Raw genomic sequence first — 15,446 nt, forward strand, 5'->3', positions numbered from 1 at the left:
GTTACTAAATGGTGATGTATTACTGATTTCTGCTGATGTTTTGAGAGATTTATGCCTCTTTCCCCGTTTTTTCTTTTTCTTTTACAATAACCTGGCACTTGTTCTACAATGATGTGCCCTTCGCCTTACAACTCAACACCATACTCTGCTTTTCAGAATCAGATAGTGTAAATTATACATCACATTCTTTGAAATTCCTATCGCAATGTGTTCACAGTCTTAATACAGCCAGCACTTGTGTATAATATATATTTTACACGACTACGCTCTTATTTTGAAAAACCTAACACAACAGGCTTTTATTTTGAAAAACGTTCCTCTGCAGGGCAGCTCGCTTCAGTCTCGAGGATTACCTCACTTCACCGGACCGAGTCCCTGAGGTCACGGATATCCGAAGTTTTGCCGGTAAGCTCGTCACACTTGGTATTGTAGGATGTGCTCCGTTTCCTGAAGTCCCCTCAGCGCTTCGTAAAACGCCGCCGTGTTCGTTCTCCGCTCAGCCCCGTGCCAGGACGACCACACGCCACGCTTCAGCGCCGCACTGAAACGCTTTGGGTTTATTCAGAACGTTCGTATTTCTTGCTTAAGTTTCCCCTGAACAGCGCTTGTGAAATCTATTGTATTTAATATAAATCTTAAAAGGGGCTTACATCCCACCCTTGCTTTTCATTGGTTCCTGTGCTTGCTACTTACTTTTCTTCCATTTCTATTGGCTGTAGCATACTATTACCTGTTGCTCTTCATGTGCTCTTTCTTATCAGTATCCCGTGGCCCAAGTGCTGCTTTCATCCGCATTTGAAGCAGAACTTTTTTTAATGTTATGCCTGCACATCGCTTGTGCGCATAGCCTGAGAGCTCTAAATCCAGCCCCCATGTGGTCTACAACTGCTGGAGTATAGTAATTGCGCTCCTCTCCTTTACCAACCTTAAACTGCACACACGTGTCTCTTCACAATGTGCTCTAGTCTTTCTTTAAACACTTCTATGACATGCGTGCATTCTGATGAGTCAGCTTCATGCTGGCTCTTCTCTTTGTCGCACTCACACAGCCTTCGCGAGTAATGCAATGAAGCACGCACAGATTGTTCTCTGTTGCACGCTCTCCAACACTGCGAGCGGTCACGCTCACACCCTTCCACAAGCAGAGCAATTCTGAACATTAAACGTAGGTGTAAACTTCTCTCTTGTTGGTTCAGAGCAGTGGCTAGCACTCCATGATGCGAGAGTACTGCCTACTTCGGAGCTTATGAAAAGTGAGTGTTTACAGCATACTGGGAAGCGGCGTCTGCAAGCCCGCCCTCCTTCCACTCTTGGTTGTGTTACTTCTGTTTGCTATTGTGCTGTGCCGTGAAATTGTAATTAACGCTTGCAATATTTCTATGCTTTCGCACATGTATGCAGCAGGCACTGACGAATGTGTAGTTTTTCAGGTGGGGATTTTGCGGTTATATTTAAGCAGTATGTCGGCGGGTCATTCATTTAGCAAACTTCTCTGCACATGCTCTCGATTTTTTAGCATAAAAGTCAACCTTGCCGAAATACATCATGTTTCGATAATGTATCCTGAAATGCCTCAAAAAAGCCTTGCCCATACAACGTATGACTATTTCAATGATAGTTTATTAATTATCATATATTTTATTAATGCCGAATGTTGTGCGGCTATGCATGAAGCGGCACGATTATAATGCAGGACGGTTGCACCCGCCGCGCTCTCAACAATAATGGTCTTGAACATGCCCTGAAACAATGCAATACTCAGCATCCTTGACCTTCATTGGTTTGAGGGGAAAGTGGCTGGAAGTGCTTGCGAATGTGGCTCTTCCATACTCTACGAGCCTCACTGTCTTCACACTGTTACTGAACAGGTCCTTTCATTGCATTTACATAGCACTTATTCCCCTGGACGAGGCACTGCAGCTCTCTCCAGCGAGCAGCACGCTACCCCGGAACCTATGTGCCTAAAAATCCTCATTTCTACTGACCACTACATTCCAAGCATTACGCATGCTCCAAATTGGTCTAGAAAGTCAAATGTTCTAACAGGGCGAGAGTGAGCACCAAAGGTAAGTCCTACAGGGGTATCAAATTTATAGGTGCCCATATCTCATGGACTAGTAATAGCTTAAATCTTCAGGTGGCCCAAACTTCTCTACTCTAATCCACTGGTGTAGGTCAGAATCACTGGGGTGCTATCAGAGCCCTTTCCTAAACGCCAAGGTATGAGACAAGGAGGCCCCCCTACCCCTTGCTATAGAATCTCTAGCACAAATGATATGATGTGACACCTAATTAAGCGGCTGGACCTGGGAAGGAGGGGCAAAAGACAGAATAGCACTGTATGCTGATGATGTGCTACTATATCTCTCACACTCCCAACAATAGGGCCGCTCGTCCTTCGCAACCTTGCATTATATGTAAAGGCATCAGGACTTCATACTAAATGGTCCAAATTCTTACAAATCCTGTTTAAATGAGACAAGGACAACACCTTCTGCAACGTGTCTATCCCCAAAAAAGTCTCAGTTTTCAGTACCTGGTTGTTTATATCTCCATGGAACAAGTTTTAACTTGGAGCTTTGTTAACACTTCACTCCTGACAAGAATGAAATGGGATCTCCAATGCTGGTCACAACTCCTGCTTCATATTCTCAGCAAAATGGCCCCTTTTCAAAATGATTACCCTAACCCAATTTTCACATACACTAACTAAATCTTAAACCCACTCCTTCCCATGGGCTGGCTGAGCCCAGCTACTCCCCCCAAATAGTCGTCAATCAATGTCACAATTTTTCGGAAACTGGCATCTTGTTGCAGTACTCTCCTCCCCCCACCCACTTTCTGCCTGGTTTCTGGATGCAACTTGGACTGGAGTGCACTGGGATCCTGCTAACCAGGTTCCCAGAGCCAGTATTCTTTCCCTAAAACTGCAATGATAATTGAAAGCACCTTTAGCTCCCACTATAAGTCCCTAGTAAATGCCACTTAGGTACCCAGGGCATGGGGTACTAAGGGTAGGCCCCTGAGGGCAACAGCACTGATTGTGACACCTTCTAGGGCCATGCATCCAGATGCACCAAGCACTGCCATAGCAGGCTGACTGTCCTGGTGTAATCCTAAAATGCAAACTGGACATGGCACACTGCCTGTGTGCCCTATCCACTATACACTGCATACCATACAGGTAAGTCACCCCTCTAGCAGGCCTTTCAGCCCTAAGGCAGGGTGCACTATATTGTATGTGAGGGCATAGCTGCGTGAGCACTATGTCTTTCCCAAACCTGGGACATAGTGAGTAAACAGAGCAGCCATTTTAAATGCATGTGCTGGACACAGGTCAGGACACAGGTCAGTACGCGTTTCACAGCTACATGATACCTACTCTGAACCCTGGGTTGGTTGGTATCAAACAACTCAGAATGATGAATCCAAACTGGTACAAGTACTGGATTTATTATAACATGTACCAAAGCTAAATCCCTGGCATGGTTGATGACTGGTTTTGTTCAGACTGCCACCTCCAGACACCCAATCTACAAACCTTGGGGGAGAGCCCATCTCTCTGTTTGGAAAACAATGCCCTTCCTGGGTGGAGGTGCTAACACGTCCTCCCTCAGGAATGTGCACTGCCCTGCTGGTGAGCTTCAAAGAGCTTAGTGCCTTTGAAACTTGACCCCCCAGGCCTGTTGCAAGCAGCAGATGGTCAGCCCCTTTGCAAACCCCCACTTTTGGTGGGAGCAAATACAGGAAACCACACAAAAAATAGGGGAGTGGGCCCACCAGGCATGCACCACCCCTAAGTTGTTGGCTGCGAGGTGGACACTCCATTTCATTTTCATCCATCTTAGATGGAAGGAAAATAGCCAATCATTGCAAGATCTCCAATCCCACTTAAGGCTCTCAGAAACCCAATTCCATAAATTCCTGCAATTACGATATGTGCTGGTGAGTCAAACAATATTTCATTTCCTCCCCAAATACAACCCACTAGAAGCTAAACTCCTCATGGGATCGGTGGGGGGAAGGATCTCCCAATCTTACCAGTCCCTAATAATACATAATCCAGATAAAATTCCCAGCCCTGCGGCAGAGATTGGAGAACTGGTTAGGTTCCCCGGATGATTGAAGAGATGTCCATATGGCTCTTCTTACTACTGCAATTTCCTCACGCCGCCGCGTCTTTCAACTGAAATATTTACATATTACATAACCTACCCTCGCTCCTTCTGGCAGCCTATCTGGTATCCACCCGACCTGCTTCCTGTGCAGATTTCTTCCACATGATATAGGCATGGCTCAGGGTTGCTGAATACTGGAAGATCATTGAGAAAACACTCACCCGGGTCCTGGTGACATTACTCGCACTATCCCCCAAAATAGCTCTTCTGGGGATCCTGGATGACCTGGGGCACACAAAAGCAGATCCAACCTTGGTGAGATGAGCCACAGTCTTGGCTACAAGGGACCTTGCCTGTTGCTGAAAATCTCTACAAGCACCCACACTGCCAGCAGGGCGGAACCCTATGCACTTTTGCGCAAAAAATGGAAAAAACTATTTACCTGACCAGAGGATGCCCATGCAAACATGGTATGCAGGAGGTGGTGAGAATATTAGAACCTTTACAACCAAAATATGGCAAATGATTTGTGATTGTTTTATGGGGCGATGCACGGGACATGATGTCAATGCACGGCTAATTTACAAATTGTCAACTGTAATTTTTTCCTACTTGCTAAAAAAAAAAAAAAAATTGGCTTATAAAAGATTCTTAAAGTGGTAAGGACACCTCTGTGACTTGACCCTCCATTCTTACTGGGAAATTTAAATGAAATGCTAGATCCAGTTGTGTCGTCAAACCCGGGTATCTCAATAACTGCAAGTGATAGAGATGGTTTGACTAGTAATGGAATTATGGTGACCGGTGTCAGCCAAAATGACACCACCCTAAGGCCTAGGAATTAGAGGTAAACTCTCAAGTAATCCTATCAGGCTGAAAAAATAGTGATACAGGCCCCACAAAGACAACCGTACTATGGGTCAGATCAGAGCAATACTGCCGCACTGAAATCACAGTTCTGGAGTGTCTACTGTACGTCTTAACCCTACTGAGAAACAGATGTTTCTAGTTTGATTTTGTCTAGCTGACAGGCAAGGTTCTGTGCAGCTCTGATTCCTTTCCTGAGCCTACAGACAAAAAGGATTTAGTCTGCTGGTACTTGCTTTTGCCACCTAATCAGGCTGGCTATGAAACTTATTCTCTTACGTTGCAGGGGCGAGCATCAGATCTTTCTCCACAGTCCCAAGCTTGTTACCAGACAAAAGCTTAGCAGAAGTGTGTCAGATGTCCCACTGTGGTGGTATACAAAACCATGAAAGGTCCAAATGGATACAACCTACTGGCTTAAGAGAGAGTGTATATTTTTGAAGCAAAATACACTGGTGGAAAGCCAGGGACAACCAAAGTGTGAAATTATGTCAATTCATAAATCTGGCCAGCCAAAGCAAGACCTTCTTCTTGGCCGTTCTTCATATAGGAGGAGGGGTATTAGGCTCCAGCTAGTGACAGGAATGTATATTCCAAGGAGATAGCGTCCATTTCTTGAGAGAGACGTCCAAGTTTCCAGACAGATTGCAACACAAAACAAAATTGGGAGACTACAAGATAGACTAGATATTGGCTAACCATGGTAAGCTTGTTTAGGACCATGTCCGCAAGGAGGGCTTTTAAAAGCTGAAGAAAATTTTTTGTCAGTCCTTTGTTCTTTGACACAGCTCCGATTAGGGCTGAAGTGAATTCCCTGGACCCTCCCCGGCTTGTCACTGGGCATTGCAACAGGAACCTTCACAAATCGACAATGAGAGAAAGAGTGTACATGAAGGAGGAAGTGACTGGACTTAACATGCAGTGGTCAGCCGACTCCACTACAGATGTGCAGGATCAGAGAATCTCAGCTGTCAACAATCATTGCTTTCATAGCCGAGTGAAGAGGCAGTAGCCACTCTTTGTTAAGGACAGAAGGACACATTAGGTGTACCCAGTGTGCAGCAGTGCCCTGTACTCTTCTGGAGAAATATTCCAAGTGAACCTTCTGGTTGTTGAGTACATAGAGAGACCACAGGCCAGGTAAGCCTAGGTCAGGATGATACAGCTCTATTTATCATTTAAGGACATTCATTCTCATACTCCACCAATATGTACTGAAATTGAGTCTCAAACACCCAACACACTCCTTAGTCTCAGAAATCAAAACTGGGTTAAAGTATGCCTTTAATCAAAGCAATAAGTATCTTTTCTGTGCAAAAATGTCTCAATTCTAAAGTGAAAGGCCACAAGACAGATAAATCGTATGGGGAATTGACAGATTAACAATGGGTTCCCATTTGAAAAACAATGTCTGTAGTTTTCTGGGCACATGTTCAAGACCAAGTCACATAAACACTACACATGATGAAATAAAAGGAATGATGACAATTATCAAAATACAGCATTGTGGAGCAGCCTAACATTGAGATCAGTATCTCTGCAGCTAACAAATTTGAGGCACGCCCCTTCAATCAATTAATTTTGCTGAGCTGTGCAGACTGTTATAATTTACGTTTCCATCAATATGTATTCTTAACTTAACCTAAATTCTGTCACCATTTGATTTGTCTGTTGTATTTTTAGATTCTCCAGCGATGAGTTGCATTGATCAATTATACAATATTGAATGGTACACTTTGCACACACTTGTGCCATCACATTTTAAAGTAAATGTTCAAAAAACTCTCAATTTGCACCAGTAAATATAATGAAAATAATTATTCAATACACACACATCTAACCAGTCCAGTTTTCAGTGTCAGCTCAAACAACAGAGCTTGATGCATGCATCTCATTGAGGAAATACCCTGTGTAGGAGATCAGAGTATGGATAAGAGTAGGTAACCGTTCACTCATCAAAACTGATGTTATCATCATTAGTTAAGAGTATTCTGATAGCATTTCAACACCAATTCACATTGGTTTTAACATATCCATTACATAACTTAAAGCTAAAATGAAAAAAAAAAAACATAAACCTTACCCCTATGGCTCCGGTTTTCAGTTTAAACTTTTTTCCCCCTTTCATTGCGCCAAACATGGGAAGGGCTAGTGTTTTGGGCTTTTCAGTAGCATTCCTTTTAAAGTAAACAAAGAAAGAAGTGAGTAAAAGGAAAAAAGGAAGTGATCAAACGTAACTGGTGCATAATTAAGCAAGTCAGTCAGAGTAGAAGCATTTAAGCATTGTTCCTGTACAACACTTGACTAGTGCTTCAAAGAATAATTGATTACCTGGCAGACTTGTCCCCATTCCTAACTTACTGGAAATCAGCACACCGGGTAGAAGATTGGATAATCTATTACTACAGTTTTAGAACAATGTCAGTGGTCAGGAATATCTGCAACTCGTCACTTCATAACCAGGATGCTCCAGTCACGATCCCGCGTACCACCTCCCTTTCAGTTGGCCAAATCCTACCATCACGTGCAGAATCCAATACAAATTATGCAGGGCACATTACACTGTCTCAGTTTAAACATGCCTTTTCATGGCCTATTCCAATATCAGAAAGATGACTCTTCAAGCCATCTTACACCACCAAACCATTGTGGCCTGCAGCAGATGCTGTAGCTAAACCTAAGGCACACAGAACACAAGGGCAGATATAGTGAACATAATGGAGACAGCATTTAACAGCTATGGTTTGTGAACAGCCTGCAAAACGAGAAAAAAAGAAGATTTCTTTTCACAAAACTAACAGATGAATACCTCATGTGCTGCAAGTGTATTTGTAAGCATCAAACCAGTGACATAGATAAAATTCAGAATAAAATGCAAAAACAAGATCATCTGTATTTTAGAAGGTTAATTCCAGAAACTTTTTCAGAATAGACTAATACACTATACATGCTTGTTTCCTGCTATTCACATTCTGATTGCCATTGAGCTATACATTTCGGAAGAGTTGATAATAAAAACTGAAAGACAATCCCACAAATTAAGGCATTACTTTTTTACTTGAAGTTAATGTAAACCTAATAATGTTAACAAACATAATGCTAACAAACTACGAACACTGTTTTGTTATGCACATTGCAAGGGCCCTGAAGTACATGTCTCAGGAGTAAAAACTCCCTCGAACCGGTGCCGCCGGTTAGACTCTACAGTGACCAGCCTACAACAGCTGCAAGCTTGCCCACACTTACTGAGGCGTCAGCTCTGGCAATGCAGTCGGCTTCACCATCTTGATCAAGATCTCCAGCCTCTGCTGCTCCTTCTTCAGCTCGGAGGATCGCATGTGTAGCTTCTTCCGCGTCACACTGTCCAGTGCGTCACCAGACCTTATTTCCCTCATAAATGCATCCAGGGAGTCTTGGGCAGCGGACTCGGACTGGCCTGGGGAACAAAGGAATGCTGATCACCTTGTGTTACATGCTCAGATTTGCAGTAAACTGTGCTCAATGCCCTAATTATGAGTTTGTCAAAGGAATAGGTGCTATTTATTGCATCAGATAAATATCAATACTGTGTGGGACATTATTTATTGAGAACTATAATTAGCAACATTCCAGGTTTTTGGGAATTAACATGCAGATTTTGGTTCGTAATGCAACAAAAACCAACTGTTGCAGTAAATACTGTACAATTTTTCCCCTATTAAATTCGGACAGGTCTGACTTGATTAAATTTAACAAAGGGAGGTATATTTAACGCACTCGAAAATTATCAGGTGCGTTAAATACCACCTAACTCTGAATTCCAACGCCTGCATAAACAGAAGCTTATATAGGCGTTGGTAAACTCCAACCAAGTTGGAACAATGGCACTAGTCTCCAGGACACACAGATCTAACAGGTGGATTACTCTGATGATAATGCTAGGTTTTTGTGTGTGGAGTTGTGGTATTTTCAAGATCTAATTACTCAAATGTCCCAGGCATCTCTCATCACATGCATTCACTCGTCTCAACTCACTCAACTACCCCTTTGCCCAGAAGAACAGTTTCAAAGGACCTGGGACAGCATGTCCCTAGAGAACCGAGGCACACCACAAACATTTCCCATTTTCTCTTTTTAAATAAGGAAAGATGTGTGTCACTGTTGGGCTTAAGTCCCAGTTGTTACCATAAAAAACAGTGTTTGTTAGCTGTAGAAAATAGAACTAAAAAGATCATGAGTTTAATTATTGTTGGGTAATGTTGGAGAGTGCTCCTTTTGACATGGTCACCCCCACTTGTTGCCACTGGTACTGAGGTTTTTCAACTAAAGGTGCACTGGGTTCCTGTTAACCACGTCTCCAGTGCTCTCTCCCTAAAGCAAGGTAAACAAATCTAATTGTGTGAAACTGGCACACACTTTAGCACACCTGTAAGTCCATAGAAAGTGGTACCCCTGGTACCTAGGGCATGGGTACTAAAGAGTATTTATAAGGGCGGCAGCATGTATTATGTCACCCTAACGGACCCCCCCCTACAAGCTGCTTGCAGACTGCCATTTCAGGCTGCATGACATGGTGTAAACCATGAGTGAAAAACACAACATGGCACACTCATTGTGAGTCATGCCAGAGTCACAGCATATAATATATTTAAGTCACCCTTATAGCAGACCTTGGAGCCCTATGTCAGGGTGCATTATATTTTATGTAAGGACATATCTGCACGAGCAGATATGCCCCTGTAATGTCTAGTTTGATTACTAGATATTACAAGTGATCAGGTAAGCGATCTTAACGTATGTCCTGGGCACTGCTCATTATGAGTTACCCAGCTTTGTATTGGCTTCATTGAAACCTATGGTGTTTGGTATCAAACATCTCGTCATAATAAATCCATACTGATGCCAGAAATTGATTTTTTTATGACAAGCACCCAGAGGTCACCGTAGAGGTGCTCCGTGAATCCTACTCGTCCTTCAGTGTACCAGCCAGTCTGCCACCAAAGACAAGTTCCGGACCCCCCGGTGGTGAAAGTCTGTGCTCTCAGAGGCCAGAAACAATGCCTGCTCCGGAGGAAGGCGTTATCAGTTCCTCCGGCAGGTTGGCTAGTGAATCTGCATGCCAAGGCTAGGGACTTCAAAGTCCCTGCCCCTTTTGATATGAGACCCCGGATTTCCCCCAGACCTGGGAGATAGCACCCCCTGCCCTGAGACCCATTTGGCACCAGGACAGATGGGAAATAAGCTATGCAAGTAGGCGTGTTGCACTACCAGGATAGTCGCACCCATAAGGTGGGCTGCCTGATGTGCTCCACAAAGAAAGGGTTCCACCATTTTGTTTTTGGAGGAATTTGGAATTCTGGGACAGCGTTATGCCCACTCCCTACAGGAATAGGTCATATAGGGGGTGTAGTCACCTCAGTGGTATTTATCCCATTGGCTACTACTCTACACTCCCTTAAATTGAGTATTTAGGTGGCCCCCTGACACCAGGAACTCAGATCCAGCTGACTGAAGAAGAGGAGGACAAAAGAAGAGCCGACCAACTAGAGAATTGTGGACAAGCTGAGGACGTTTGGCGCCATACCCTGCCTACATGCTGCTTTCCTGACAATTACCAGAATCTGACTCGTCCTGCAGCTGTGCATCTTCCAAAAGCCTTGGAGGGCTGCCAGAACTTTGCCAACCAGCCAGCATCTCCCCCCCTTTTTTTAAAAAAAAGTTATTTTTATTGGCATTTATAGAACATAACACAACAGTAATACCGCTATAAGAATGTGGGAGGGGAAGAAAAAGGAGAGTTGAGGGGAAGGGGAATGGGAGAGAATAAGCACGTTAACACAGCGAGGCATATAATGAAAAGTAGTAGTATAGTTCCCCCAGGGCAGGTGACCGCAAACATCTACTGACAACACAAGAATGCATGCACACAATAGTGCATTGGTTTTGTTCGATCAGGAGCACTGGGCTAGCATCAGAGTGACGAAAAGGCATTATGTCAGCTACTGTGCAGGGAACAGGGTCTTTGTCTCAGGTTCAGGACCCCGGGGTGAGAGTGCAGATAAGGTCCTTTGGCGCATATATGTAAGAGACAGTTCCCAAATGTCCCTGGAACGCGGAGGCATCCGGTCCCAGAAGTTAGACAAATGCTCCTGGCAGTAAGCTGCATTGTGCAGCCAGGAAGACACAGTTGGGGTAAGTGTCCAGCCCCAGTGGATGGCCACCCTGTGCTTAGCCAAGAGGAGTAACATGGCAGTGAGGCGGGGGTTACCAGCCAGGGCGTCCTTGAGATATCCCAGGAGGGCCACCTAAGGGTTGCGTATCAGGGCATTGGTAGTGATATTGCAGATAACTTAAAAAACCTCTTCCCAGAACTCTACTTTATGGCAATTTCATGGCAGGTAGATAAAGGTGCCTGGGAGGAAGCACGTCTTTAACAAAGCGCATCACAAGTGAGCCCTTTTTTGGTGAAGATGTGCAGGTGTGCGGTGTAAGCGGGGTAAAAATTTAACGGTATCAGTCATAGCCTGTAGTTGGCAGATAGTGTTGTCTGGCCACAGCAGTAGGACCACTGGGCGTCAGTAATGGGGGGATCTGTGTCAAGTATCCAGGCGGCGCAAGCTACTGGCACAGTAATCTGGGCAGATGATAGCATAATGGAGTATAATCTGGTTACTAATTTACGTGGTGACGGATTAGTGAGCATATGTGCCACAGCCAGGAGTGTCAGGTAGGGTGCTGGGAATTTGTTGTGTAGAGTGTGACAAGCAGTGCAAAGTTGATGGTACAGCAATGCCTCCAGGGCTGCAGGACACTCAAATGGAAGCAGGAATAGGGTCCCCCGTGTATAGACTGTAGAACTTTGTACGGTCTCTCTCTCTGCCGCGCATTCTAGCGCCCGCTGGCGTATCTGGAGTAAAGGGGAGCATGTGTCGCCACACACCAACGTGCACAGGCTGGATGCCGAGAACTGGGTGAGGTGGAGTTCCTGTAGAAAGCAATTATCCCCTAGTTCCCTTTTGAGATATGAAAGTACCAATTGTGCCTTTCGACAGTCGTTGAGACCACGGATGTTCCAAGTGGGACACATGGTTATTGGTTATGATGACGTGGTGACTGGGTGCAGTGACTGGGCATAGCAATGTTGTGAAACAAGGATACTGTTGCTGGGGGAAGAGTGTATCATCATCCCGTTTGGGGTAGCGGAGTGGGGTACTATACAGCTGCAAACAGTAAGGAAAAACAGCAACCCAAACCCTCACACCACCCACTCAAACCCAAAAACAAGGTTGAACAAAACAGTTCCAACCTACATCCCAACTCCCCAATGAGTAAACAATAATCAGTTCGGGAATCATCCCTGGAGGCAAAGAGAGGTCAGACGAACACCCTGGTTGAAAAACAAGGTGGCCGGGTGGGTGGTGAATACCCCAGGATCAGAAAGCTAGCTCATAGTGGCTGATGAGCAAGTAGAGGGTTGCTGCAGCTGCCCCTGTAGGCAGTAGCATCGGGCCACAGTCAACCTGGCAAATGATAGGGCATAGCCCACAACAGGCTCTCCCGAGCATACCGCTCATGTAGAACGATGATGAGTCACAGAGCCCCCTCTGTCAGTCATTGTCACTGGTAGGATTTTCAGCTGGTTCTCGTGGTGATCTTCTGGATGACCTGGGCCAAGTGATGGACTTAGCAAATTTTACAGGTGACCTGGTGTCGGTGAAGTGGTGCAACTTACCCTCAAAGGATATGCAGAGTTGCACCAGATACAGGAGAGCGTGAGATATGTCAGCTTTTTGGAATACCCTTTTGGCTGGGAGAAACTCCTGGCGTGCCGCCTGTTCAGAGGGGGTGAGGTCAGGGTACAAAGAGGGGTCACTTCCTCGAAAGGTGATGGTCCTCTTGTCTCATGTGAGTCACAGGATACTGTCAGGGTCCCTGCAGTTTAACAGTTTGGCAACAATGGGGCACGGCGATGCCCAGGAGGGCGGCACGGCCCCAGTTAACGGTTCGCTCGTTCCCTATGCAGACTGGCGACAGGGCCCCCTCACGAAGGAGGGCCTCCATAAAGTCCTACATCTTGTTGACAGCGGTAGATTCAGGGATGGCAATGATGCAGAGGTTGTTCCTCCGTGATCTCACCTCTAAATCAATTTTTTGGCCTTAATGATGTCGAGGACTTGTCCAAGCTGATACCAAAGGGAATCTGTTACAAATGAACATTATTCACATTGGAGATGCGTGTTTCTAGATGGTCAAGTCTATAAGTGTCCACGCACTGTTTCATGTGGTCTAGGCGGGAGGTAAGCAGGTCTAGTTTTGCATCGATGGACTTCATCTCGACCAGAAGGGCTTTAAGGTCAATGTCAGTTGGGGTGTCACCTCCAAAGCAGGTGGAATCTGCAGGTGGGTCAGGTTCAGCGTGTCGTGTTTGGCGCTTGCTTTCAAAGGAGTGTTTTTGTTGGTGCACATCATGTTTCCTCATTTTCAGCTGAGCAGGAAGTCCGCGTCGTGGGTCAATAGCGTCACCAAGTATTGATTGCAATGGAGGAATTCGTCGCAGGCCGTAGCGGGCCTCAGCAGCACAGGGCTAGTAGTGGAGAAGGTGTTGCAGTCAGCAAGTCAGGCGCACTCATCAGGCATTGTACGTCCAGGTCAGTCAGGGTCTGGTAGGAGGCAGGTGGTGGCTTGGGCCCAGAGGGGGTCATGGTCGTCCCAATGTGAAGGCCCAGAGCGTCTCTCCCTTCCGGATTAGGCAAACAGCAGCAGGTCACCGCTGCGCATCTCAGCCGCGAGGCAGGAGCATCTTAGGCGATCACAGCAGCAGCAGCCACATCTAGCCCCAGGGCCATACGGCCACGCCCAATCCAGTACAAGGCGCCAACACCAGGAGAAATCAGTGCCGGTAGCAGGACGCACACACCCTCCAGCACCCAACATCCACTGATCTAGGCCCAGCAGTGACGGCCAGCAGGTTTAAGGCACGAGCGGCACCCAACATGGCCAGGCGTACAAGGTACAGGTAGGCCTTGTCATAAGCACTTCACGTGTGGCCAAAGAGTGGTCTCCTGGGTCTCCAAAGGCAGCCGGAGGGAGGCCGGTCTTGGAGGAGGCATCTGCAGGAAAGAGCAGTCAAAGCAAGCCAGCTTAGGGGAGGATAGTGAGAGGATTATGAATCTGCCCGGAAGGGCCCACTCAAGAAGCAGCTATCCTGCGGCCCAGCCTGACTCCGCCCCCCAGCCAGCATCTACCTTGGAGTGGAGGAATCACTTCCCGCATCTGTAGGCATCAACTGCATTGCCCAGTCCTATGATTTGCTGGCCATCGGGTCTACCGAGGGAGCAAAACCCCAGGAGGAGGGTAGTGTGTGATCAGGAGACCAGCCCCAATGCTTCTACCAAGCTTTGAGATGCTACCCCCTTCGGAACTCCCACAGCACCAGTATCTGGGGAAATGGAGCTAAAAACAGGCCATGATGTGTGTGTAGTCCAGACACCACCGCCGCCAAGACGTACCTGCTCACTGAGGGACTACGGAACTGATGGAGCTGACCCCAAGAGTGGCACTACTGTTGTTTTCACCCCCTCTGCAGGTTTGACAAAGCACTGTGAACGCCTTCGATGCACAGGGACAGCTGACCAAAACCCTCTGCACCCAAGCTCACTGGCCAGGAACACTGACTGTGTCTCCTTGCTCCCAGGACCCTCACGCACGAACTGAGCCCTTGTAGGAAGCTGTCTCTTTATATGGTATTCCAAAATGAGGTATACCATGCAAAGAGACCAAGGGTCCCTAACCAGTGGACAAGGGCTTGCGCTAGCAATCCCAAGGTGCTCTTTAGAGGGTAGTATGGTCGAGCAGCCTTCGGCGTATTAAACATTTACCATACGCACAGTCAATAAATGTGACACAACTCAATAAAGAGATCCACACTAATTTACAAAATAACTTTAGAAATATTTTCTGGCACCAGAATCAATACTATCAGGTAAGTACATTTTGCAAGAGAACTACTTTCAGGTTTCAAAAGTAGACAGTGCATTTTTCAGAAGCAGCAATGTTATCACATGGAAAGAAAAACAATTACTGCATACAGGTATAGTATAACAGCTTACGGGACCAATCTTCTGGACTTAAGGACGAAGGCCATACCAACAGGTCACATTGGACAGTGCTGGGGCAGCCAGGAGCAGAGGTGCAGTACAGCGTCAGGTGCCCAATGTTAGTCTATGGGGATCGGTCCCATTAAAGAGAGGCTGCAGGTTTGGATTGGGAGGCCAGTTGGGCTGAGCCAGCAAGTGGGCTCAGCACTCACAATGCTCTAGGACGTGGGGACACCTCAGGTCCTCTTCTCCACGGGCCAAGGGCGACTGGTGCAGAGGTATCTTGAAGCATCAGGTTTTCTCCACCGGAAGCACTCGTGGTTGAGGAGGCCTGCAAAAAGAGGCTGCAGGTGGAGCAGGTGAGTCCACACTGGGCCCGAAATGG

At 46.2% G+C, this 15,446-nt stretch overlaps 1 protein-coding gene across 1 annotated transcript in view; it reads right to left on the reverse strand.

Annotated features, from left to right (window-relative positions):
- Window positions 1-15,446, reverse strand: part of SLC4A1AP (solute carrier family 4 member 1 adaptor protein) — a 99,619-nt gene that overhangs the window by 44,897 nt on the left and 39,276 nt on the right. The window contains exons 8-9 of the mRNA XM_069236228.1: window positions 8,232-8,421; window positions 7,069-7,162 (exon numbers count right to left, since the gene is read on the reverse strand). Coding sequence (XP_069092329.1) covers window positions 7,069-7,162; window positions 8,232-8,421 — 284 coding nt within the window. The remainder of the gene's footprint in view (window positions 1-7,068; window positions 7,163-8,231; window positions 8,422-15,446) is intronic.

The sequence above is a fragment of the Pleurodeles waltl genome, chromosome 5 (assembly GCF_031143425.1).
Source record: "Pleurodeles waltl isolate 20211129_DDA chromosome 5, aPleWal1.hap1.20221129, whole genome shotgun sequence".
Lineage (NCBI taxonomy): Eukaryota > Metazoa > Chordata > Amphibia > Caudata > Salamandridae > Pleurodeles > Pleurodeles waltl.